At 55.1% G+C, this 26,487-nt stretch overlaps 1 protein-coding gene, 1 long non-coding RNA gene and 1 gene segment (V, D, J or C); all 3 read left to right on the forward strand.

The window, feature by feature from the left end:
* Positions 1 to 3,541: 3,541 nt before the first annotated feature.
* On the forward strand, positions 3,542 to 6,484 carry LOC120379850. Its single transcript, XR_005587616.1, has 3 exons — positions 3,542 to 3,593; positions 5,186 to 5,242; positions 6,438 to 6,484. It is a non-coding gene; the product is annotated as an uncharacterized LOC120379850 (long non-coding RNA).
* A 79-nt stretch (positions 6,485 to 6,563) lies between these two features.
* On the forward strand, positions 6,564 to 14,858 carry LOC120380711 (adhesion G protein-coupled receptor E2-like). Its single transcript, XM_039498658.1, has 7 exons — positions 6,564 to 6,578; positions 7,273 to 7,428; positions 8,190 to 8,345; positions 9,101 to 9,139; positions 11,015 to 11,155; positions 14,225 to 14,356; positions 14,836 to 14,858. Exons 2-7 carry the CDS (start codon positions 7,299 to 7,301, stop codon positions 14,856 to 14,858), a joined length of 621 nt encoding a protein of 206 aa, XP_039354592.1. The 5' UTR covers positions 6,564 to 6,578; positions 7,273 to 7,298.
* A 9,248-nt stretch (positions 14,859 to 24,106) lies between these two features.
* On the forward strand, positions 24,107 to 25,021 carry LOC120381099. The segment is given in 2 exon segments: positions 24,107 to 24,145; positions 24,502 to 25,021. Coding segments are annotated over 2 exon segments (492 nt in total).
* The last annotated feature ends 1,466 nt before the right edge of the window (positions 25,022 to 26,487 follow it).

Here is a 26,487-nt window from a genome sequence, read left to right on the forward strand (position 1 = left end):
ATGTGTTGTTAGAGAGCTTATTCCTTCACTCTCCCACTTCCCTGGTCCTTCTCGCATGAACAGAGAGCAACAATACCCGAAGTCCGAAGGTGCAAACAATTCTGTGTTTATTGGGGTGAACTTCCAGCAAGCTTAAATTCAAGTTCATTTTTCCTTATTTTCGAATCCAAACTTAGTTCCTGTTTGCCTTTAATTTATATAGTAATATTCACAGAATCAGAGAGAGACCTTGCAAATAAACATACAAAACAATACAGAAGCGAGGATTTCACAACTACATCTATACAGACATAAGGATTCTCCAGCTGTCTATTAATAAGTAAGTTCTTACCAGACAGAAAACTATCAAACTAAATTTCCGTTCATATCTTCTCGGCTCTTCCTTTTCTCTGGCGGTAATAAACCGGATCACCTCCTAACAGCCCCCGGTTGCCTTATTTCAATATGACTAAACAGGGCCTCAGACTGTCCCAGTGAGAGAAGGCCCTTATATAGATAGACAATGATTTTAATTCTTTCTTTTATACCTCTGTAAGTAGCTAAGGGATAAGAATACACCTGCATTCTTAAAGTATAGGCCTTTGCAGACAGGCTTGAATATCTATATCGTAACGTGTTAAGCACATACTATCCATATTAATATATGTAATTTGAATCATACCTATTGATCATGCAATATATTAGCCCAGCATATATAGGTGCACACTTCAGAAATAGATTTAACCAGACTGATCCATAGTTATTCCCTGGGACTCAGTAGCTGTGAAAGTGGTGAAAAGCCATCTGGGACCCTCCACGCTCTGGTCTGATAGCGAGCCCATCTCAGCCAGTCCCAGGAATCTGGCCCAGTAAATCTAAGGGTGTTTCAGAGAATCTGCCTTGAGTCTCAGTTAGTGCAACGTGAGCATTGGAGGGAGCAGAGGAAATTGCACATTACACCAATGTAGCATATGCCTAGGTGTAAACTCTAGCTCGAGGAGACATACCCAGCTGGCATCTGACCCAGCTGGCATGCCAAAAATTGATGTGTGGCTGCGGTTGACCAAGTAACCTGCCCCGACTACGATCCCGTCCAAAACCACAGGTATGGACTCAGGGCAGCCAGTCCCTCCTGCCTCCACGGTGACACACATATTTCTAGCAAGATGAGAGCTAGCGCAATTATGTCGTCTCAAGCTGGAACATTCACCTTCCAGCCCCGGTGCAGACAGACCCGTAGGCCCGCCGGACTCTCCTAGCCCCACCCAAGTTCAGCCCACGGACTTTGTTCCACTCACCCAGTGGATACACATCACCTCACTGGCTCAGATGCTATCAGGGCAGTAGGTCAAATTCTGAGGATTTTGAGCTTTGCAGCCTCCTAATCTTCGATAATTTAGACAGGAAGCCAAGTTGACTCATGTCCTGTTACATTATATCGTATCAACCAACAGTACTACACACAGGAAAGCACCGTCTTCTCAGCATGCCCTGCTCTCCTCCCTTCTGACCTACCACTCCTCCCAGCCCCAAAAGCATTTACCTTGCTGAGTACCTGATACCCTATGGGGGAAAATGACCACAGTGCAGAGGGCCTAGCACCACTTCACAGAATCACTGAAATGTGGACTTGAAGGGACCTCAGAAGGTCAAACAATCATCACCGTGTGCTGAGGCAGGACCAAGTGCACCTAGACCATCCCTGGCAGGTCTTTGTCCAGCCTGTTCTTAAACCCCCCAATAACAGGGATTCCACAGCCTCCCTAGGTCACCTGTTCCTGTGCTGAACCATCCTTAGACTTAGAAAGTTTTTCCTAATATCTAACCTAAATCTCCCTGGCTGCTCATTAAGCCAATTCCTTCTTGTCCTACCCTTGGTGGACATGGGCACCAATTGATCACAGTCCTCTTTATAACGACCTTTTGCATATTTGCAGAGTATTATCATGTCCCCATCAGCCATCTCGCCTCTGGACAAAACATGCTCAGTTCTTTCAACCTTTTCTCACAGGTCATGTTTTCTAAACCTCTGATCATTTCTGTTGCTCTCCTCTGGACTCTGTACAATTTGTCCTCATCCTTCTTGAAGCGCAGCACCCAAACCTGGACACGGTTCTCCTGCGCCGAGTAGAGGAGAACAGTCACTTGACATTTGCCTTTTTTCAATAGCATCGCACTGCAGACTCACATTTCATTTGTGGTCCACCAGAAAACTTATACCCTTTTCTGCAGTGTGGCTGCCGAGCCAGTGAGTCCCCATCCCTCCCCTGCAAGTAATGACTTCCAATTAGCTTTGCACCCTCCTTGTGGTAGTTTCATCTAGTTCATATTTCCTTAGTTTGAGTAGGAAATGTCATGTGGGACTGTGTTGAAAGGCTTACTAAATTCAAGATACATCATGTCAACCTCTTCCCCCACAATCCACTAGACGTGGTACCCAATCAAAGAAGGATATAATGTTTGTTTGTCAGGTCTTGATCTCAGGGCCGGCTCTAGGTTTTTTGCCGCCCCAAGCAAAAAAATTTTTGGCTGCTCTCCATCCCAGCCCTGGGCTCCCCCCCGCACCCCGCTGCTGCCCCAGCCCTGGGCTCCGCCCCACATCCCTCTGCTGCCCCAGCGCTGGGCTTCCCCCTGTCCCCCCCCACCAGTGCCCTCCTCCCACCTCTCTGCCGCCCCAGCCCTGGGCTCCCCCGTTCCCCCCCACCAGTGCCCCCCCACACCTCCTGCCACCCCAACCCTGGGCTCTCCTCTCTGCCCACCTGCACCCTCCTTCTGCCGCAGCGCTGGGTCACTGGTAACTCGCTCCCAAGGGGGGTCATTCAGCAGGAATTTTGGATGTGCACAAAACACAGACAGGATTGGGTCCCATATGGTTACAGAGCTGCAGTAAAGTGGAACAATTTTCAGCTTGTGGGATTGGAGGATATCTGGATGCCTATTATAAGACTGTCCTACATAAGTGAGGAAAAGTTGAGGTGCCTTTATTTTTCTTTTGTTCCACTCTTTCTTTCTAGGGGGAATTTGCCAATGCAATATCACTGTCTTCCTTTTAAACAAACACACAAACAAGCAAACAAAAAAAAGGCAATGGCTGTTGAAAATAGCAATTCCAGTCCTAATAACCACTGGGAAGCATTTCTTGCTCAATTTTATCCTAGTTTTTCTACAGCAAGTTACAGTGGATCAGTATATTTGATTTGGGAGAAATGAACTAACAGCTGCCCAAACTGAGCTTGAGCACTCTTGAATTTTGAGGTGTTCAAATCTGGAAGGCAGGTGCTGGGGTGGGGGTGGAGGGGCAGCTGTGCGCTCCGTGGGGGAGCATGGCAGTATGTATGCAGCAGCGTGTCTGGCGCTGCACGGAGCCAGACAAGCTGGTCTGAGTGGCACGGTAACTGGGCTGCGGGGTTGGAGAAGGGGTAGAGGGTTCCGGGGGGGCAGTCAGGGACAGGGAGCTGTTGATACAATATAATGCAACAGGACATGAGTTGACTTGGCTTCCTGTCTAATTTCTCAAAGATAAGGAGTCTGCAAAGCTCAGAATCATCAGATGTTGACCGGTCCTGACAGCGTCTGAGCCACCATGGGAACCCGAGGTGACGTGTATCCATTGGGTGAGTGGAACAAAGTCCATGGGCTGAACACAGTTGGAGCTAGAAGAGTCTGGGGGGCCCACAGGTCTGTCTGCACTGGGGCTGGAAGGTGAATGTTCCAGCTCAAGAAGACAGTCACACTAGCTCTCATCTGCTAGAAATAGAAGTGTCACCGTGGAGGCAGGAGGAACTGGCCACTCTGAGTGCGTACCTGTGGTCTTAGACGGGATCGTAGTCGGGGCAGGTAGCCTCTCGTTACTTGCTCAACCGCAGCCACACGCCAATTTTTGGCATGCCAGCTGGGTCAGAGCAAGCCCGGTATGTCTCCTCGAGCTAGAATTTACCTCTAGGCATACACTACATTAGTGTAACGTGCAATTTCCTCTGTTCCCTCCAGTGCTCATGTTGCACCAGCTGAGACTCCATCCAGACTCACTGAAACACCCTTAGGTTTACTGGGCCAGTTTCCTGGCACTGGCTGAGATGGGCTCATCTGAGATGGGCTCACTCTGAGACCAGAGCACGGAGAGGTCAAAGATGGTGTCAGGCTGAGTCCCCACTCTGGCACCTCGAGTGCAGAAAGTTGGGGCCCGCAAGAGTTTTAAAAATTAATACTGGCCACTCCAGGCTTGTATTACACCCTCAAGGTTACAGCTCTTCTCTGACTTTGGCTTGGTAAACGCTGCCACCGCCCAAATGCAAAACAACCCTTTGAACTCAGGAAGGAGAACTTGGGAATTCCTCCCTGTGGGGTACCCTCAAGCCCTTTCACCCCCCTTTGGGGAAGAACTGGTGGGCTCTGGGCACATCCCGGCACAAGGGGCAGGGCCGGATTTCCAATTAGTCACAGGAGGCACGTGCCTAGGGACGCCGGCATTCTATGGGACACCTAAAAATTCAAATTTTGCCGCTCCTGGGCCCCAGCAGGGGGCAGGGCCAGCTGAAGGGGAGACAGCCCCACACACCCCTGCTGCTGGAGCGCTCCTCCCTCCGCCCGGCAGACAGCATCACCTCCCGGGGGGCCACTGAGTGTGGGCCGGGGGGGCAGGGCTTGGGAGAGCAGGTCTCTGGGGGAGTTCATAGGGCAGCTCTGGGCAGAGGGGGTGGGGGTGCTGGGCGGAGGGGCACTGGGCAGCAGGGCACCTAAATGTTAAAAGTGGTGGGGTTCTACCGCTCCCTGTGGTGGTTAAGAACTTCGCAGCAGGGGAACCCTTCGGCTCCCGGCTGCCTCCAGGCAGCAGGGCCCCCGGAGCTCCAAGGCGGGGGGTGGGGGGGACAACCACTGAGCCCCTGTGCCTAGGGGTGCCCTAAGTATAAATCCAGCCCTGACAATGGGGGCTCCTGGTCTTTGTTGCTCATACACACAATAAAAGACCCAGGTGCCGTGGCCAAAAGCCCAGTTCCCAACTGGAACCAGTTAAAAATATGACCAGGGATCCCAGCTGGGGCTGATTTCCCAGAGCACCAGGTTTCTGCATTTTTAATTCCACCATCGGCAGGGCCCTGACTGGCCATTGGCCCAGGATTGGCAGGACTGGGGCGGCTGGGGGTGTGTGCAGCTGAGTGGCGGTTACCATCTGCCCATGGGGCCTCACCCTGTCTCTGCCTTCCAGGGCTCTGCATCGCCCTGTGCCTGTGGGGCACCGTGGCCCAGAATCATGGCGTACAAGGTAAGGCCGACTCCTCCTGGCTAACCTTCCCCAGCGCTCCCGGCTGCCCGGGCTCCGGCCTCCGCCCCCTCCAGTCCCTTTCCCTGGTGGGAGGAGAGCAGAGTCAGGGTCTGGGGAGCCGGGAGCAGCCCCTTGGTGTGGGCGTCTTGGGGTGGGTTTATAGAGCAGGGTGGGTGCGTGCAGGGGAGAGGAGAAGGCCCCTGTGTAGCCCTCCCCTTCCCTTCCCAACCCCGTGGCCAGCAGAGAATAGACACTGGGGCCCAGGGCTCTATACTGGGGGCTGGAGTGAGGGGCAGGTCCCCTTTGTAGCCAAGGGCCGGGTTACTGACCAGCCCGAATCAAACCCCTGATGGCTCAGACATTAGAAGTGGCATTTGCAGGTGCCCCCCCACCCTAAAATCAGGCTGAACTGAAACCTGGGACCCACGTGCCCAGTTGGGGGGCCCCGAGTCCAGCTCTGCTGCGAATCCCAAGATGGGATTTGGGCAAATTCCCATTGATCCACTGGGGTCCCCCAGTGCTGCACCCACCCAGCTCCGTCTGCTCCCATCCCAAGCCCTGCAGCCGGCTGAGCTGCGCTGGGATCCTTTCCCTCACGCTGGCCAGAGGGACGGATCCCAGCGGAGCCCAAACACTGGGCAGCTAAAGGATCCAGGAGCCCCCGTAGGCAGGTCACAATCTGGGTCATGGGAGGCAACTCAGGATCCAATCTAGCCCCGCACCCGATTCCACTTTCAGTCAATCCAGAGCAGAGCCGGGCAGGCCGATTTGGTTCAGAGGAATGTTTGGTTTTACTCAGGGAAAAAATTGCGTTGGGGGGGGGTTGGAATAATTTTCAAAACAAAAAATCCCGTTTTCCAGTTTGAAGCGAGGTTTCAGTTTGAAATTGACGTTAATGAGAGTAATGATGAAAGGAAAAAAATTGGGGGAGATTGAAAACGTTTCACTTGAAGCGACGCCCGGCTCCGGGGGCTCTGCCTGTCTGTGCCGGGGGCACCCCGGGGAGCCAAGGCCTCCTGTGCAGCCGAGGGCAGCATGTGGCCAGGCAGTGGAGGCATTGGAGCTGTTTCCCAGGTGCCCGGGGACGAAAATCAGTGAATGGGGCGTGTGAAAGGAGTCGATCCCACTGTGTATGGGGTGGGGGGGGAGCCGCTCTGCACTGGCTGACCCTGCCCAGCTGTTCCTGCCCCTGCAGGTACCACTGGGGACTGCAACAGCCATACGCTGTGCCCAGCAAATGCCAAGTGTGTGAACAGTACCCACTGCACCTGCCTAGATGGATACCGGCCACATGGGAATCGCTTCTTCTTCACCGACCCAACAGAGACCTGTGACGGTAACGGGGCTCCCACGTTGTCCTGGGGGGGCTGGGACAGAGCAGGGCATTAAGGGCCGGAGCAGCCAACTCCACTGACTCCCGGGCCTGTTGGGGGTGCTCAGCCCGGCTGGGGAATGGGGGCGGGGCAGCAGCTCGGGTGAGGGCCGCCCTCCTGGGGATCGAACCGGGGCCTCCAGAGTGAGCAGCAGGAGCCAGGAGTGTTGGGCTCTGTGAATGGGGCACAGGGTGGGGGGCCCATCACACTGACCCGTCTGAATCCCAGCCTGGGCCCTAATCAGCCCCTGGGTGTCCGGGGCAGAGGCACCCCATGGGAGCAGAATGGGGCAGCTCTGGCTGTACTCCCTTCCCCAGCCCCGCCTCAGGGATTTAAGGAGCGGGGACAGAGGTGAGGCAGCTTGTCACACACACACAGACAATACACAGGAGCCTGGAACCCCAGAGGATGCCTCCCACTCTCCCCTGACATGGGTGTTTAGGGGCCGAACCCCATACCTTGGACAGGAGGCTTGGGGGGCTGTTTCTGACATTCTAGCAGCAGAAATGGGTAACTGAGAATCAGGCCCTTAATCATTAACCGCTCAGGGACCCGGTCACCTGGGTCCTGTTACCCAGCTCAGTGCAGGGGCTGGGGAGTGATACGGGGAACTTCTCCCTGCCAGGACTGTACAGAGCGTCCCCTCTTGCATTACAGATATTAATGAGTGTCTGGGGCCGAGCATGCCACACTGCGGACGCAGTGCAGTCTGCAGCAATGCACCGGGGAGTTACTACTGCCACTGCATCGATGGCTACGAGCCCAGCCCTGGGAAAGCCAAGTTCATGCACTCGAGTGAGAACAGCTGCCGGGGTGAGCTCTCCTCTGGCCCGCACCTGCTGAGACCCCCCCTCGCACACAAAAATGCTCATTCCAGGCCTTGCGCTGCAGCGGAGCTGCTGCCGGCTTTGGCAGTGGCCTGAGGCCGTCAGCGAGGCTATGATGAGATGTGACCCTCGCCTGCTCCCACAGAGCATAGGGCCGGGCTCACCCTTGTGCCTGGCACTTGGACAAAGAATTAACAGATCCACAGAGCAAACTCCTTGTGCTGCAGAGATGCCCTGGGGAGAGGGGAGGGGACACTCGCTGGCCCCAGCACGCAGCATCTGGGCTCCTCGTGTCCCCCTGAGCTGGGAAAGGACCTTGTGTCTGGGCCATGGAAATAGCACCCTGTGCTCTGCTCCTGGTGAGGAGAGAATAGCCACAGCACAGGGTGCCCCAGCCACACCCCCGACCCTCCCCCATGGGTCCTAGGGGGCAGGGAATAGCTGCAGTGCTGGGCCCCGGCCTTGGCCCCTACATCAGGGGCTAGGAGCAGGGTGGGTGCAGGACCCCTAGAGCAGCTCCCCACCAGCTGGGGTGGCCCCTTTTGCAGGGTGGGGGATTCTCCAGTGGCCGTTCTGCTGCCAGAGCAGCCTAGTGATGCCTGAGTGTAGCTGAGAATCAGGCCTGTGATTGTTAAGCTGCTGGGGGCCCGGTCGCCTGGGTCCCATCACCCAGCTCAGTGAGGGGTGTTGGGGGGGGGTGATATGGGGAACGTCTCCCTGCCAGGACTGTCCCCTCTTCTGCTGCAGATATTGACAAGTGTCAGGGCCCGAGCCCGGCAGACTGTGGACCCCACGCAAACTGCATCAACATGCCTGGGAGTTACTACTGCAGCTGCGTCGATGGCTACGAGCCCAGCTCTGGGAAAGCCAAGTTCATGCACGCGAGTGAGAACAGCTGCCAGGGTGAGCTCTCCTCTGGCCCCCACCGCACCCTGCTCTGTCCTCCAATCTCCGTCTCCCCCCCATACACACACCCCTGAGCTCATTCCAGGCCTGTTTGTGCTGCGCCAGAGGCTGCTAAGGGCTTCAGCAAAGACACCTGATCCACTCACTGGGGCTGTGATCAGCCGTGACCCTCAACCTCTGCCCCAGTGCATGGGGGCAGGATCTCCCCTGCCTCGGTGTTTGGAGTGGGAATAAACCCCTAGGTTTGCAGGGGGGCACCGAGGAGACAAGTGGGGCCCTCGCTATCCCCAGCACACAGAATCCAACCTGCTAGTGCCCCTGAGCCTGGGAAGGGGCCTCGTTTATAGTCCATGTACAGCACAGTGCGCTCTGCCCCCTATGGGCCTGGGGAGCAGGGAATAGCCCCAGCGCAGGGCACCCCGGCCACGACTTCAATCTGCCCCCTCCCTCGGGGCTGGGAGCAGAGCCTTTTCCAGCCCCACACTGACAGGGAGCCCCCTGGATGGGAGGGTTTTCCCAAGGGAGCCATTATGCCCCCTTAGGCAGCCAGGGCGGCCTGACCGGAGAAGGGGCCGGGGCGTTCCAGGCCCTTGTTTGCGACCTTCAGCCGGTAGTTAGAGCTTGTGTCAAGTCCCAGCAGGCTGTTCCCATGGAAACCGCCCATTACACCCCCGTTTGGGGGGCGCAGAGCACCGGGCCCGTAGCACTGGGAGAACTCGGGAGCCCATTGGTTCAAACGCTTCCCCTGGCAGAGACCTCACCCAGCCGTTCCTGCGCCAGCCCCAGGCCGCGTGGGATCACCCCAGCCAGTGCCCTGCGGCGGGTCTAGGCACAAGAAGAAATCAGCGCCGCAGGAATCTCAGCCAGCATCCCGGGGATTGTGTGGGGATAGCTGGTATCGGGAGCCATGTGGAGAATCCTTAGGGCTTGGCCCCGGGGGGAATTGATGGCGATTGCTGTTCTCTTTGGAAGCGCACTGATTATGCCAGACCAGAGTGTCCGGACGGGGAGCGATTCCACAGGAGCTGTTACCCTCAATTTCCCCATGGACTTAAGCCCCTAGAGACACCCAATCTCAGAGCTCCCTGCAACTCGGAGTGAGTTTGGAAGCCGCGTGACACCCGTGTGCCGGAGGGAGGGGAGAGCTCCGGCTGCAAGGCCGAGAACCCAGTGCATGGCCCCCCTTCTCCAGCAGACAGAGCATCAGGGCTGGGGAAAGCACTTTGGAGCAGCAGCTGTGCTGTGGCTGGATGTGTGACATGCTACGGTGCTACCCGCTATGAATATCCCAATGGCACCAGGACGGGATGGATAAGGATGCTGGAAGCTCCATTCCCATCCCGCATGGACTCTTGGAAGCCTTCAGGGGTGGAACCCGATTGTACGTCGTTTCCATAATAAAGCAGGTTCTGGAAATGCGGAGCTGCCTCGGTGCTGTCAGGAGAACCTGTGAGTGTCGCAGGGTCGAGGGGCGGAGGAGGCAGCACTTGCCAGGATGCAGCCAGTAGGTTCTGACAGGTTCAGTCTGCCCCGGGAGCAGCTCAGCCTCTGAAGAGGCAAAGCCATGATGTAGGCCAGGCTGAGACACAAGTAATGTGGCACCTGCACAGTACAGACGGGATCAGAACTGAGGCCCATCTAGCCTGGTATCCCGGCTCCAACAGGCCAAAGGCAGATGCTGCAGAGGACGGTGGAAGAGCCCTGCAGTGGCAGCTGGGGGATAATCTGCCCTCACTTCCTGGTCTCTAATACTCAGATGGGCTGAAGCCCCACAGCAGGAGGTTTTCTCTCTCTTCCTAAACATTTGTGCCCTTTAACTATGATCCCTCTGGCTGTTCTCATCATCCATAGGAATGTCCAGTCGCTCCTGGAATCTTGCTTAATTCTTGGCCTCAGGGACTCCTGTGGTGGGGAGTTCCACAGGCTAATCGCGCATTGCGTGAAACAGCCTTTCCTTGGCTCCGTTCCGAATTTCCCCTCTTCTCACTTCCCTGACTGGCCCTTGCTCTCGTGTTATGAGGTGGGGAGAACAGAAGCTCCCCATCTCCCTTCTCTATCCCCGTAAGGCATTTATAGACTCTTAACACGTCCCCTCTTACGTTCACTCTAAGGTGACAGTCCCAGTCTTTTCAATCTCTCTCTATAGAGGATTTTTCCAGACCCTGATCATTCTCATTGCCTGTCTCTGAACCCCTCTGGTTCTGCACTGTCCTGTGTGCAAGGGGGTGCCCAGGGCAGCTCATGGGTTGCAGAGGAGGTCACCCTATTGACTGATATCCAAGCATTAGACCAGCCCTCGTGTTATTTTCTGTCCCCTTCCTCCAAAGCAGCTCCCTTTGTCCTCCAGGGGCGGACGGCTCATTCAGGCATTGCCGTCTGCACTGATATCACGGCACTGGGCATCGCCAGATCGGCTTAGTAGCTTTAGGAAGCAGCAGGCGCGTGTCCTGGCAGGGCTTCTTTTTCCTTCCTAGCTGGAGCGGCTCATTCTGGACAATAGCCACTTGCTCCCGTTCGCTGACTCAGTCACTGAACTCCTGGCTCTAACCAGCCCCGTCTCCCACGGTGCATGTCAGATGCCTGGATTATCCCCCAGCAGCATCATTCCAGTGCCCAAGGTCCAGCTCCTAGATCAACCTGGCCCAGCACTTGCTCTCCCCTTACAGACATTGACAAGTGCCAGCGAAACGCCACAATCTGTGGCGAAACGCCCCACAGGAACTGCATCAACATGCCAAGGCGTTACATGTGTAAATGCAGTTGGGGATTTGGGAAGAGTCAAAAGAGTATTTCTCAGATCTGCACAGGTACAACGGGAGCTGGAAATAGTCATGGCAAAGAAATGATGCTTCTGGCTAATGTATGATGTTTCCTTAAAGCCCCACCTCCCGGAGTCATGTGATTCCGCTTTTGGCTAAAATCAAAATTAGAGCCTGGCCCACGTGGCAGAGAAAAAACTGCCAAACGTTATGCTCGGGTGACCGACAGCTCCCAAACCAGAGTCAAACAAAATGAAGCCAAAATGGATTTTTTTAAAAAAATACCATGATTTTTAAACCAATCTCACGACTTTTTTGCAGCCTGGCTCACAGTTTGGAACTTTTATTGATTGCTTGGCGTTGGCGATGCTGTTAGCGCTCGGCCGCTGAGCTGACCCAGGATCTCTGAAACTAACCAGGTTACCCTGAGGTCTCGCTCTGCACCTCAGGCGGGCAAAGTGTCTGTTCTGACTCCCAGCCTGTCTTACGAATTGGAAACTGAGCTTGGGGACTGAAGGTTGCCATGTATCTTGCCAGGCTGCCTAATTCCACCGAGGCACCAGTGTAGGGCACTGGGGATGTGATTAGGAGCTGCAACATCCCCCCAAACCTGCAGCTGCAATCAGAGCCCAAGACGCTCTTTCATAGCAGAGCTTTGAGGTGGGGGAAGGTCAGGTCTTTGCAAAGCAAACTGGGCTGAGGACTGTGTTGGATCAACCTTTAATACAGCTTGGGCTCAAAAAGCCCATTATTTCTGGAGCCCTATTAACCGAACCCTCAGCAGCTGGCATCACAAACGACTAGCTTGGGTCATCAGCAGGACCTGTCTGCTGAAAGGATTAAGCTCAGTTGCTGGAGCTAAGGGAGTAACTCCATTAGCTAGTCATTGTAGCAGGCTGTTATCTGCTTATGGCAACCAGCCACTAGACCACAACAAACTTGCTCTCTCCTTGTTCCGTGGCTCAGCGGCATTTGCTAGAGGCTGGCACATACAAGCCCCCTCACAGGCATGGCGTAGGGACGTTGCCTTCCAAGAGGTTTACCAATGGAGCAAAAGTTGAGTTTCCTGCCAAAGGAACAAGGGATTTTTTACAGCCCTGATGCACTCCGGGCTGTGAGCCAGGGGGGACACAGCTCCTCTCAGTGAGGGGGAGCAGAGGGTAAAAGCTGCATGGTGAGGCAGGGGAGACACATTCTTGGCCTTCTATGGAGGAAATAAGCTGAAAGAGACAGGACTAGTGGGTCAGGTGTGAGACTCAGGAGACTTGGGTTCTAGTCCCAGCTCTGTTCCTGCTGGGTGTCCTTGGGCAATTCCCTGCCTCAGTTTTCTCTCCCACCTCTCATCTATTTAGTCTAGACGCTGTTTATGGCCGTGTGTGTGCAGTGCTCTGGGTGCTGCCTTTATGCAAATAATGACCATGGGGAAGGGGCGTAGCGGGAAATAGCAAAACGCTGTCCCAGGAAAGAGAGAGAAGGGGAGTCTGAGAAAGAGCTGCTGGAACTTGGCCCAAGGGAAGGATCCGTGAGCGCTCTGGACTCTCTCCGCTGACTGACTTGTTTGCTGAAGTCCAGGTGAAGTGGATTTTAGTCACAAGGATTTCTGTGAGAAGCAGAAGCGTTATGGATCAATATCAGGGAGAGCTTAGCGGCCGGAATGAGTGCGTCTCCACATGTACAAGCTGGGTCCCTAGGTAGAAAACCCCACTCCCTGCACGGGGTGAGTGACCCCGCTGCACCATGGAGCCCCGACATCCCCCGTGTATCCCCTCTTCCCGGCAGCTGGTGCTACCTGCGTTGGCAGCCTGGCGGGTGCCCGGCCCTCCAGCGTTTGGCTAGATCATGGCAGGGCTCTCTGTGCCTGGGCAGGGCAGGGCCCGTCTGTCAGATCAGACTCTCCACAGTGGTGAAAGGTCCCAGGAGCCGGCAAGGGCAGTAAAGTCCCCTCCGTTTGGGGCTGGATTGGTGACCCGCTGGGTGGCGACTCCGGCTGGGGCTATGCTGGGGGTCAGGCTGGGCAGGTCTCTTCCGGCTTCAGCTTCCACAGGCCAGATCGGCAGCGAGTGTCGAGCTGGCATCATCCGTCCGAGGGCTTGGTGGATTCGCCCCGCGGGGCTCTGGGCCAGGGGGTCACAGCAGGGTCTGGGAATGGACGTTGTTGGGCTGCTGCTCACTGCGCAGTGTTAGGAATAGGGGGATCCCCTGGATCCAGCTGGCTTCCAAACAACCCGTTTACCAGCCGTGCAGGGCCTGCGGGCTTCTGCCATAGACCCCTGTGAGCACCACCAGAGAGCAAAGAAACTAGTTTAAAGGGACAGCACCAAATTCCCCTGCACTCCTCTGGGCGCAGCCCACCCACCCTTCTCCTAGTGCTCCAGGGGAGGGGCGGGGCTGGGTGTATCCCGAACGGGGAGGGGCCCATGGGGCTGGGGTCTGTAACGCTGAGTGTAGCGCCCCCTTCTGGTGACTAGCTCCAGTTCAGCATCCCCTTTCTTCTCTCCCACCATTGCAGCTCCCAGAGTCGCGGCTTCCCCGTGTCTCGGCCGTCCGGCCAGGTCATGCTGTGATCCCCATTCTGGGGGAGCCTTTCAAAGTCAGACCCCTCTGTCCTATGCCTGCTAGCAAAACCCTTCCTCCGGGGCTCCTAGCCCCCCCTCGGGGCTTCCTAGCCCCCCTCGCCTCAGGCCCCCACCTCTGGGCCCAGCCCCCCTCAGGCTGTAGAGAAGCCCCACCTGTCCCCTCCCAGGCGAGCTTCCTTCTAGCCAGCGCCCTGCACGCAGCTTGAGTCACTTCCCCTTTGCAGCTTAACTGGCTGATCGGGCCCCCCCTTAACCCCGCTCTGTCAGGGCTGGTGCAGGGAGGGGATCGCAGGGTCCTGGTCTGGAAAAGGTTGGATCCCCCGATCTGGGGGGTGGGGGAGGGGTTGTGCTGCAGGGATTGGGGCCCTGCACATAGCAGGGAAGAAAGGAGAATAGAATGGGGGGGGGTTAGATGGAGCAGACAGACTGACCGACAGACCACGCCCCCTGCAATGGGTGGGAGGTGCCTCCATGGTCATTCGCCCCCATGCACCCCCAGCTGAGCTGTGTGTGACCCCCCTCCCCCGCTTTCCCCTCTCAGACATCGACGAGTGTAACAAGACCCGAGATATCTGCAGCCCCAACGTCACGTGTATCAACACCATCGGGAGCTACTGGTGTGAGTGCCGGGCCGGCTACGTCCCCTCCAACAGGAACACAGCCCTGTGCCAAGGTGGGTCCTGCCGCGGTGGGCACGGAGGGGACACCTGGGGGGCTGGACAGGGTCTGGGGTTACACAGGCAGAGGTCTTGCCCGAGGGGGCAGTGAGCTGGGAACTGGTCTGGGACGCTGCACCAGCCCCCCCTGCCCTCCATGGACGGGGTCCCTCTGGGTCTCAGCCCTGGCCAGGGGAGCTCAGCCTCCAGGCCCTCCCCTCCCCCAGCCCAGCCTGTCCGTCCACTGGGGTGTTTCCAGTTGTCTCAGCGCCACAGGCACCAGCGAGCCCAGGTCTGGCTCTGGGAGCGGAGCAGAGTGGGGGGTGAGATTCTGTGGCCTGCGTTGCGCAGGAGGTCAGACTAGATGATCATAATGGTCCCTTCTGACCTTAAAGTCTATGATTCTATGATGCCAGGCTGAATACTCTCTGCATGGAGAGTGGGGGGGTTGAAAAATTTGCACCCCAGTCTCAAGGTTTTGTGACATTCCCCCTAGAGGAGACAGATCTTTTATTCTGAAGTATCCAAATGAATGTGGGACCAGAGACAGCATTATCTACGCACAGGGCAGACATCATGATTGGACCACTAGAGGATAACAACCTATACTAGTTAATGGCATAAGTGGGGGAGGGCTGCACTGTTGAAGGCCCTGCTGCAGGGGTAGAGGCTGCTACCCACACACGCCATGGCAGCACAAGCTTCCCCTCACCACAATGTCTCAGACCAGACCAGCCTTGGAGAGACCCCTCTGTAGGCTGAGAGGGGCGCTCTGTCCCTGTGACCCATTCTGTCCTCGGTACATTGGCTGTGATGGCCAACAAGCACCCAAGCTCATTTCATACAGAGGGCACCCAGCAGCAATGCCATTTGGTCACTAGAGACCTGGGCCAGATTGCAAACAGTGACCTGCGGGGACCGATAAAGCCTCGAGTCGTTCAGTCCTCAGGGCATGAAATCAAACCTGAGTGGCTCCATCCCTGGCCTCAGCCTTGGAGCTACTGAGGTAGAAAGCACCTGCAGGGGCAGTTGGGGAAGGCCAGGGCAGGAATGGGAGAGCAGAGGATCGCCCCATGCTTACGTAAATACTGCAGAAGTGTTGTCCACCCAGCGCCAGATGCCTTCAGTCCCTTGGTCGGTGAAGCCGATCCAGTGCTGAACGGAACGAGCTTTAATAGCCAAGTAATTCTGGAGAGGATGACACAGAGAATTGGGTGGTTAGAACTGAGGCCAGATCCTGAGGCGTCTCCCATGGCAGGAACTTACCCCAAGGGATGACCTGGGCACTCAGTGCTGCATATGCCAGAGGAGGAGGCAAGGAGCCCGATTCTCCTCTCCCTCCAGGGAAGGGTGTGGGGGATGAAGAGACGTCAGTGGAGGAGCAGGGGTTGGTGATGATCTCAGCCTGGGGTGGGGAGAGGAGGCCCCGAGCCTGGGGGATGGATGGTGTTGGATCCAGGGGGGAGGGTATTGGGTCCTGCAGTGGGACAGAGGGGGCTGTGGCATAGATCACCCACACACCGCACCAAACAGATCCCAACCCTGCAGTCAAACTCGGGCACAACCCAGCAGGGGAGGGTAATGCACAGGGAGTCCAGGAGGGCCTGTTGTATTCATTTAGCTGGAATATACGGGCCTAAGGTGTTAGCAGAACTCAGCCGTTGGCCAACATTAAACAGCGCTAACCCGGCCTGCTCGCTTCCCTTAAAAACCTTTTTAACCTTTGATCAAAGACAAAGGGAAGAGGGAAAAACCAGGGAAACCCTTTGAACGGTAAAGCACCGAGCCAGGCTTTCAGTCCGCCAGCCAGGGCCGGCTTTAGGAAGTGCGGGGCCCAATTCGAACATTTTCGGCGGGGCCCCGGCAGGGATGACTAAAAAAAAAAAACGTAAAAAAAAAGCCTTTCATTTCTTAGCAACCGGTTCCCTGTAAAAAGTTCTGCTTTAAGGGATGTGCCACAGTATGTATTTTTTGTACCAATAGGGTTACCATACGTCCGTATTTTTAAAAATTCCTCCCAGATGGCGATTTAAGAACCAAAAAGCTGGACATGTCTGGGAAAATATGGCTGTATGTTAACCCTACCTAAAGTTCTTTTTTTAAAAGATGGGCATGAACTAGAAATGTTTCACATGTGTGGGTCCCCACCACTCCCTGGGGGTGTGCTAGGGTGACCAGATGTCCCGATTTTATAGGGACAGTCCCGATTTGGGGGTCTTTTTCTTATATAGGATCCTACTACCCCCCACCCCTGTTCCAATTTTTCACACTTGCTGTCTGGTCACCCTAGGGTTTGCACATGTGTGGGTCCCAGCTGTTCCCTGCCCCTCTCATTGAAGCAGGTGTGCAGGGTTACTGCCCTGGGAACTGCAGGCACCAGTGGACATGGGGCTGGCTGGAGGCAGGGCAGGGGCTGACTGGAGGTAGGGTCTGTCTGCAGGCAGGGCAAGGGGTGTGGGGCTGGCTGGAGACAGGGGGATGTGGGGTGGGCTGGCTGGCTTCAGGCAGGGCCGCAGGGGGGTGCGGCAAGGGTTGGCAGGGCTGGAGACAGAGGAGTGTGGGCAGGGGCTGGGCTGCAGGCAGGGCAGGGGGTGCGGGGCTGGTGCGGGCAGGGGGTGTGGGTACAGGGGGTACAGCCCACCCTGTACGGTAAGTGTCCCCTCCTCCTCCCTCCCCCACCGGGGTAGCAGCAGCAGCCCGGGGCTCGGGGGATATTTAAATGGCCCGGGGCTCCCCTGCTTCCACCGCCCCGGCCCTTTAAATAGCCACGGGAGCCCTGGGGAAGCGGTGGGGTTCCGGGGGCTATTTAAAGGGCTGGGGCAGTAGAAGCAAGGGGAGCCCCATACTTTTTAAATAGCCCCCAGGGCTCCAGCAGTGGGGCTCTGGTGGCAATTTAAAGGGCCTGAGGCTCCAGTCCCTGCTGGGAGCCCCAGGCCCTTTAAATTGCCCCTTGGGGAAGCTGGGCCACCCCGGTACAGCGCACTGGCAGGGCTTGGGTGCGGGGCCCTCTTAGGCGCGGGGCCCGATTCGGGGGAATTGGTTGAATTGGCCTAAAGCCGGCCCTGCCGCCAGCCTCCCTTGGGCCCGTCCCCTTTGAGCTGCAGATTTTTTAGAAGGAACCCGCCCCCCTTGTGTGACAGGCTCTTAGCAGGGCCAGATTAATCATTTGTGAGCCCTGGCTCCCGGACTGTGGCCCTGCCCCCTGCTCCGCTCACGCTTGGCTGCAAGGCCCCACCCGTGCTCAGCCTCTTCCCCTCCAAGGCCCCCCACACCGCTCACACGGTTGGGAGGGAGCAGAGTCAGCGGCAGGCAGGGCCTCGGTGAGAGGCTGGGTGGGGATGGGGTGTTGGCGCAAAGCGTGGCCGGAACACAGGGGGCAGGTGTGATGAAGTGGGAGGTTTCTTGTTTTTTCCATGGTTTGCATGCAGAGCGAGTGGGACTCAGTTTCCCTGGGTGTTACTGGTTTAACGAGGTGAGGGGAGAGGGAGTTTGTTCTTACAGAGGACCGGGGACGGAACTTGGGACCCCGGCCAATGGCCTGGAGAATGAACACCCCAGCGACTGGTGACCTGGGGTTGTGGTCACCAGGAGGCCCAGCTCAGAAGTCGCAGCCAGTTCTGGCCAGTGGGAGGACAATGGGCTATGAAGAGAGGACCCCGTGACCTGACCAGCTGGTTCCAGCCAGAGGACAGGAGATGAGAGGAGGCCCAGGCAACCCTGCTTACCTGGAGAGAAGACAATGGACAGAGCCGAGGCTTGGGGCCAGGGATATCGGAGGCCTAGCTGGGAAGCAGGGGGGTTTGGGGGCTGGAGAGGGGGAGCAGGCAGAGCCCACCTGGATGCAGGGGAGACTGGGATGTGCTGTGCTGAGGGAGGCCAGGTCCGAGGGCCCTGAGTGTTTCCTATACCGTGTTCAGACACTCAATAAACCCTCCTGTTTTACGCTGGCTGAGAGTCGCTCCAGTCTAGAGAACAGGGTTGCATTATTCCCTCTGGGAGTGGAGGCCCTGGGGGTCCAGAGCACGTGGACTCCCTGAGGGGGCCCACGGTGAGAAACAGGTGTGCTAAGGCTCAGAGAGGTGCGGTTCCAGGAGCTGGAGAGGTTTAATCCCTGAGAGAGACTGGACCCCCGAGAAGGGCTGTCACACTGAAGGGGATTCCCCCCAGGGACTCCACGGGACCAAGAGAGGGCACAGCCTGTGAGTCCGTGACAGCAGGGCCACAGTCCGGGTGCCACGGCCCCTTCTAAGTGTGGGCCCGGCGCCATTGTAAACCCGGCACTGTCTCTTAGATGGTATCAGAGCTGGTAACAACCATCGTGCTGCTGAGACAGGGTGGAGTGGCTGTTGTTACAGTCCGACCTGTTTCATCCCAGCTTTTGGTTGGGATTAGCTGGAGCCGGTAGAGGCGACATAATCTGGGTCCTTCTCTCCAGCCCTATCTGGTCAGGATGTCTCAGGCTCAGGATGACAAAGGTCTCGGGTCCCAAAAGATGTGGGGGAGGGGAGAACCATGATGGTGAAGCTCGTTCTAGAAGCCTAATTTTCTCCCCAAAGTCTCTTTCAGGTCCCCAAAAGGGAGTAATGGGTGGAACAGCCCATCCTCTCATTCCTTTGACCACCAAGTAGGTTTAATCTCCAGCACTGGATTCACTCCTGTCTGGTTCCACACATTTCTTGTTTGCCAGGCGTGATCTGAACCCAGTCGGTGAGTTACAGCAGGAGGCTCTTTCGTTTGGACTAACTCCATCTGTCTCTTGTTTGGGACCTTTTCCCATCAACCCTGGTTACTCTCGGTCATTGTACCATCTCAGGAACGCTCACAAACTTTTACAGCTGCATTCACAGTGAGGGTAAATTTGTCAGGCCAGTTATTCCGACCGGGTGCAGCAGGAGATAAGGGTGAGCGTTACAAATGCACCGTCCGAGTTCCCCTTTCCAAAGGGCCATTACACTTTGAAAGTGACTGTAAAAAACCTGCTCCCAGGCGGGGTCCCTCATCCCTGTGGGTATCAGAGCCAGAGCTGCTGGCTGCAGGGACTAACCTAAATCATTCCTGCTTTTCCCTCCCATACGCCCAGCAGAGCCAGCCAGGGCCTGGTCTGGTTCAAGCCTCAGCAGAATTGTCACCCAAGTTCCTGTTGCAGGATGTTTGGGCCGGATCCCCAGCTGATGTCAACCGGGATCACACGGATGACAGCTGCTGTGCACCAGCCAGGGTGCTGGCCCATTCCTGGCACTAGAAAGTACTGACCAAAGAAATACATTCACTACTACAGGTGCCGACTCTGTGGGTGCTCTGGGGCTGAAGCATCCATGGGGAAAAAACAGTGGGTGCTAAGCACCCACCAGCCACCCATCCATCAGTGTTTGGCCACCCTGCTGCTGATCAACTGTTTGGCAGCCGGTGGGAGGTGGTTAGGGGAGGGGGCGGAGCAGGGGTGGGATGAGGCGGGTCAAGGTCGGGGCCTTGGGGGAAGGGGTGGAGTTGAGGCAGAGTCGAGGTGGGGCACCCACCTGGAAAAATTAAAATCATCACCTGTGGCACTACAGTCAAGTCCTGGCTCTTCTCTCCTAGCAGACACCCCTGGGCTCTGCAGCCTGGTGGGAATCCACCTCTGGCAAGATAGTTTCATGTTCCCAGCGCCCCAGGGAGTCTGACTACCCTGCGGGGTAACCACCTCTCTTATCTGCTGAGCAGCTCTGATTTCTGAGCCCTCCTCAAACCTCCCCACCGTTTGCTCCACATCATCCCTTCTCTGTGCTGCTTCCCCAAGTCCCTCCTGCCCCCGCTGGGCAAAATTCACCCCGGGGGTGGGGCAGGGCTAGCCCTTGTCACTGCTGGAGACTTGGAGTCCTGCTCCAGCCCTGCACCAGGAACTCCCACCGTTCCTTTCTCCCGTCAGGCCCACACAGCGCCAAAGCCTCATGCCAGCTCTCCGCCCAGGGGTCATTACACCCCAGGGAGAGGATGGGCTGAGTGTTCGTACCTGCTCCCTTTGGTCGTTGATCACCACCAGATCAGCATTCTGGGCTAAGCAGGAGTTTCTCGCTGCCTCCCAGTACTGGTTAGCCTGGGAGAAAAGGTAGCACCTCCCTTGGTCCTGGTCCCAGCCCGACTGGCACCAGGCAACACCTGCCGCAGACAACACATCTGTGAGCCCCTCCCCCGTTACTCGCCAACAAGGGGCCAATCCCCTCTCTCACACGCCGATGAGGGGCTGATCCTTCCGCCCCATGTGCCATGAGGGGCCAATCCCACCCTCCCCACGTGCCGGCCAGCAACCGATCCCTCTCCCCACATGCACTGCTGAGGGGCCAATCCTACCCCCGCAGACACAGAGCACAGGCCAAACCACAGCAGGTGTGGATATTCCACTGGAAACCTAAGCCACAGGTGAAAGCAGAAGCTACAGGCAGAGACATGGGGCACAGGCAGCCCCTTCATCCATCCTTATGGGCTCTGCTCTCACAGGGCGAGTGGCAGGGCCCCATTCCCAGGTCCGAGCCCCCACCCCTGGCACTAATGGGGGATTCTGGGGTATTGGTTTTCATAACCATTTGTCCCCATAATGAGTGGGAATCCCGACCAGTTCCAGCCTTTGGGCTAATGGTGAACCAGCACTGAGTCCTCCCTACTACTTAACACAGTAAGTGGTGATTTTAGCTTGTAGTAGGGGAGCCTCAGTGCCCCACTGGCTGAGGGCTTGAGCCAGTTTTGCATTGTGTTATTGGAATGGAGTTCCTAGCAACTGAACACAGCTCTTGTTGCTGCCAACTCTGATGGGCAGAATGGTTACACTGTAAACACATTTTTAGGATTTTTCTCCTCCCACAACATACATTTCAGGGTCTCTGTGTAGCTGTGAATCTGACCTTTGACTGTTTAATACTCAGGACACCGGTCACCTGGGTCCTGGGACTCCCGTTGCGCAGATCAGTACAGGTGGGTGCACTGGCCGCATGTCGGGGGTCTGAGGGCTTCTGCCATAGACGCCCCCTGAGTGCCACCAGAGAGCAAACAAACTAGTTTAAAGGAACAGCACCCAATTCCCTGCACTCCCCTGGGCAGAGCCCACCCACCCTTCTCCTAGTGCTCCAGGGGAGGGGAGGGGCTGGGTGTATCCCAAACGGGGAGGGGGGATACACCCAGTTCAAGCCTCATGGAGTGGGTGAGATCCATCTCTCTCTCTGTTTTCTTTCCTACCTCAGGTATTAACCTTTAAAATGTAACTGGTATGTTTGTTTAGCCCTCCTTGTGTGGTTATCACTATGATTCAATAAATAGCTTTCATGGTTCAGCTGGTTGCTTCTCTTTCTCTCTCTCTGAATTTTACTCTTTTGTGTTTTAGCTTCCCCCATTTACTCTGCAGCGATGCTTCTTGTACCTAAGCTAAAGATCCCTGTAGGGCCCCAAAATACTGTGGGGTTTGCTCATCAAGTGGGTTACTACCAGTACAATTGTAATGTGAATGTGTGATAGGGATGTGTTAAACTTGGGGAACATGGGTGGGGGGGAGCAGCTGAAAGTGCGGCTCAATCCAGCCTATTGAGACCAGGAGCACATAAGGGTACCAGCTTCAAAGTCCTGCTTAACCCAGCTCATTGAATACAGGAACACATGAGGGGATCAGCTGGAGAGTGCTGATTGACCTGGTCCTCTCAGACTTGCTCTGCTAGTGTGTGTGTGCACATGTTCATCCAGTTCTAGGGCTGGAGGAACCCAGTCCGGGGGAACCTAGGTCTTGCAGGAGAGCTCTATTGGGAGGGGACTTGCAGAAGGAAGGAGTAGAGCTCCATATGAACACACAAGTGACTTTCACAGCACGTTACTAGAATTACAGAAGCCCCTCCCCCAGAAGAGTAACCCTGATAAATGAGCCTACCTCCAAAGTAACAGGCACATCTGGGAACAGCAGTCAAAAAGCCCTTTTCCTTCCTCAGGAAAGTTGGATGCCAGGCACGTTGGTTAATGCTGCTGGGAGATTGCTTTGGGTGAAAAACTGCTGAATTAATTGATTTTAGACTCTAAGGAGCATGTTATGATTTTCATTTTATATGTAACCAGTTCTGTTTCCATGATCTTGACTCACTACCTCTTAAATCTTAATCTTTGATAATGAATTTAGGATTCGCTTAAGATTTTTACTTCATTTGAATCTACACTTTCTTTAACATATAGTGCCACTCCTCCCCCTGCACGGCCTGTTCTGTCCTTCCGATATATTTTGTACCCCGGAATGATTGTGTCCCATTGATTGCTCTCAGTCCACCAGGTTTCTGTGATGCCTATTATATCTATATCCTCCTTTATCACAAGGCACTCTAGTTCACCCATCTTATTATTTAGACTTCTGGCATTTGTGTACAAGCACTTTAAAAACTTGTCCCTGTTTATTAGCCTGCCTTTTTCTGATGTGCCAGATTCTTTTTTATGTGACTGTTCATCATCTGATCCGGCCCTTACATTATATTTCTCATTCCTCTGCTCCTGACTATAACCTGGAGATTCTCTATCATCAGACTCTCCCCTAAGAGAAGTCTGTGTCCGATCCACACGCTTCTCTGCAGCAGTCGGCTTTCCCCCATCACCTAGTTTAAAAACTGCTCTACAACCTTTTTAATGTTTAGCGCCAGCAGTCTGGTTCCACTTTGGTTTAGGTGGAGCCCATCTCTCCTGTATAGGCTCCTCCCATCCCAGAAGTTTCCCCGTTCCTAATGAACGTGAACCCCTCCTCCCTACACCATCGTCTCATCCACGCATTGAGACTCTGAAGCTCTGCCTGCCTACCTGGCCCTGCGTGGAACTGGGAGCATTTCTGAAAATGCCACCATAGAGGTCCTGGATTTCAGTCTCTTCCCTAGCAGCCTAAATTTGGCTTCCAGGACATCTCTCCTACCCTTCCCTATGTCATTGGTACCTACATGTACCACGACCACCGGCTCCTCCCCAGCACTACACATAAGTCTATCTAGATGCCTCGAGAGATCCGCAACCTTCGCACCAGGCAGGCAAGTCACCATATGGTTCTCCCGGTCATCACAGACCCAGCTATCTACATTTCTAATAATTGAATCTCCCATTACTAACACCTGCCTTTTCCTAGAAACTGGAGTTCCCTCCCCCGGAGAGGCAACCTCAGTGCGAGAGGCAACCCCAGCACCATCTGGAAGGAGGGTCCCAACTACGGGAAGGTTTCCCTCTGCTCCCATTGACTGCTCTACTTCCCTGGGCCCTTCTTCCTCCTCAACAGCACAGGTGCTGTCTAAGCGGAGGTGGGACAATTCTACAGTGTCCCGGAAAGCCTCATCAACATACCTCTCTGACTCTCTCAGCTCCTCCAGTTCCGCCACCCTGGCCTCCAAAATCCGTACATGGTCTCTGAGGGCCAGGAGCTCCTTGCACTGACTGCACACATACGCAACCCGCCCACAGGGCAGGCAATCATACATGCTACACTCAGCGCAATAAACTGGATAGCCCCCACTCTGCTGCTGGGCTTCTGCCTGCATTGTCTCCTAGTTAGTGAAAGGCTGGTTTACAGAAAGTAGTTTTGGAAAGTAGTTTGGTTTATAGGTTTTAGGATTTTAGGGGGGGGCTACAGGGAAGGGGTTATGGCCGGCGAGGGGTTCCCACTCCCTTCCCACTCCCCTTCCAAACTCCCTTGCGAAACTCCCTGTTAGCAGCCCCTGTTCGCAAAGCTCCCTGGTCGCTTGTGCGCGGCTTTATAAAGCCCTGGCCTGGCCTGAGCGAGAAGAGGATGTTCACAATCCGGTTCTCGCTGGTTGTGATGGCTTTAGTGTTCAGTGAGTTGGGTTTCCTATTTCATTTCTGAATGTCTCTCCCCCTGATCTCGTCCTTCAAATATACAATAATTCTCAGTTGAAATAATCTCACTCTTTTCTCTGTCTCCCCACATATCTTCCCACTATCCATCCATCCATCCTTCTTTCCCGCTGCAGCACTTCTCTCGCTCAGTCTCTCCTTCCCTCTCTCTCCACTTTTACGGTCCTAAATGCCCTTGTTGAGTGAGCGGCTGAAATGTTTCAATGTGGCTTGATTTGACTCTACACACGATGCGCCAGAATCCCTTGGGTGGCTTTGAAAAATCTCAGCTGTCACATCCTTCATGCCAACGAGGATTTGTTTTTTTCCCCTCCAGAAGGGAGCACTGGGGTGTCGGTGATGCAGACGCAAGGCCCCGTGAGTGTGTCCAAGGGGGAAGGTTGGAGGCTCCATTGTAGCTATGATGATGCCGCAGTGTATGCCGTCTTCTGGTACGTGCAGATCCCCAGCCAGCCCCCCCGGTTGCTCCTGAGGGACCTGGGACGCGAGGACTCGGATGAAGGGATCAGAAAAGGGTTCGATGCCACCCACGATAAAAAGAACAAATCCTTCCACCTGTGGAAACCGGCCAGCGACCTGAGCGACTCTGCCACCTATTACTGCGCCGCGAGCGACACAGTGACACGGACCGGCCGGGGAGCTGAGCACAAACCGCGCAGGGTGTGTGCAAAACAGAGGGGGCGGGGGAAGGCGCAAACACAGAACTTGGATCTCTGGTCACCGTCTAGCTCTGGGCTTCACCGGCTTGATCCAATCCAGGGCTTCATCTGTTGGAGACACTACACGGAATAGCATGTAACAAAATTAACATGAGACCAATACGGTCTGTCAAAGAAACTCACACACAAACTCTACCGGGATCACCAGGGGAAAGTTCACAGTCTCCAGGGAACCTGGCACTTTGGGGTGGGGGAATAGTTCAGTGCCAAGGAGAGGAAAATCGACCCATAGACAGAAGGACGGACAGCAACATCCTCCTTTGGCGCTAGTGCTGCTGGGGGAGCTGGTTTATTGGCCGAGTTACCGCAATCTCTTTCCGTTTCAATAACTCCCCACTGTTTGGCGCCAGTTGAAAGTAAATCAGTGAGATTTCGCTGCAGCGACCTGAGCGCCATTTGCATCGTGGAGGCGGGAGTTAACCTTCACAGCTGCTGTTACCAGCACACAGAGAGAGAGAGAGGAGACAGGAGCCACAGGCAAGGCATCTGTCATAAACAGACAGTTAAGGGTTAATGCCTCTTTTACCTGTAAAGGGTTAAGAAGTTCACCTAGCCTAGCTGACACCTGACCAGAGGAACCAATGGGAGGACAGGACGTTTCAAAAGGAAGGAGGGAGGTCCCCTTTGTCTTGGTCAGTTTCAGTTTTGGCCAGAGTGGAAGAGATCAAGGAACCAGCCTCTTATCAGACAGTAAGTTTAGGAAAGAATAAATAGGTTCGTGTTTATTTTCTTTTTGGGATTTTGTCTTTGTGCAGTTAGAGGAATCATCAAATTGGGAATTCTTTTGTCCTGGGGAACCTCCTCTGTGTTTTGAATCTGTTGTCTGTGAGAGTAGCTGGTATGCTAATCTCTCCCAGAGGTTTTTCTTCTTTTACCTTTCTTTTCTTTCATTAAAAGTCTTATTTTTAAGAACCTGATTGATTTTTCCTTGTGTTAAGATCCAAAGGGATTGGATCTGGACTCACCAGGAATTGGTGGGGGAAAGGAGGGAAGATGGTTAAATTCTCCTTGTGTTAAGATCCAAGGAGTTGGATCGGTGTTCGCCAGGAAATTGGTGAAGAAGTCTCTCAAGACTATCCAGGGAAGGGAGTTAGTACTTGGGAGTGGTGGCAGCAACACCAGATCTAAGCTGGTAATTCAGTTTAGGGGTTCACATGCAGGTCCTCATATCTGTACTCTAAAGTCCAGAGTGGGGGTGAAACCTATGAGAGCATCAGTGCATGTCTTTGGTCTTTACCGCCCTGCCAAAGTCTCTTTGGGTTGTAGCTGGAAGGAAACGGTCCGAGCTCCCGTCTCTCTGACTGTCTCGGGGGCTGGCGCGAGAGAGAACGGGCAGCTCCTGCCCTGCAGGCACTGTGTAAATGTTTCACAGTGGAGTGTGGCTTTTACATTTTGACACAGACACATCGAGGACATGGGAGGGCTGCAACAGCCTCTGTGTTAGCGACTGGGCTGATTGTTATCAGTGAGTAAATCAACAGTTTCCCCCAATCTCTGTCTTGCCCAACCCCCCTCTCTCCTCCACCCTACATCCCCCCACCTCACCAAATGCACCCTCCCATCGCTCCTCATACACACTCTTC

Source organism: Mauremys reevesii, linkage group 13 (genome assembly GCF_016161935.1).
Source record: "Mauremys reevesii isolate NIE-2019 linkage group 13, ASM1616193v1, whole genome shotgun sequence".
In the NCBI taxonomy this organism is placed as follows: Eukaryota; Metazoa; Chordata; order Testudines; family Geoemydidae; genus Mauremys; species Mauremys reevesii.

Bases quoted from the DNA above. Each gene is read 5' to 3' on its own strand.
- LOC120380711 (XM_039498658.1), top strand. From the start codon at position 7,299: ATGCCACACTGCGGACGCAGTGCAGTCTGCAGCAATGCACCGGGGAGT. The intron at 8,346-9,100 runs GTGAGCTCTCCT...TTCCCCTGGCAG, and splicing joins GAGTGAGAACAGCTGCCAGG to AGACCTCACCCAGCCGTTCC. The intron at 9,140-11,014 runs GTGGGATCACCC...CTCCCCTTACAG, and splicing joins CTGCGCCAGCCCCAGGCCGC to ACATTGACAAGTGCCAGCGA.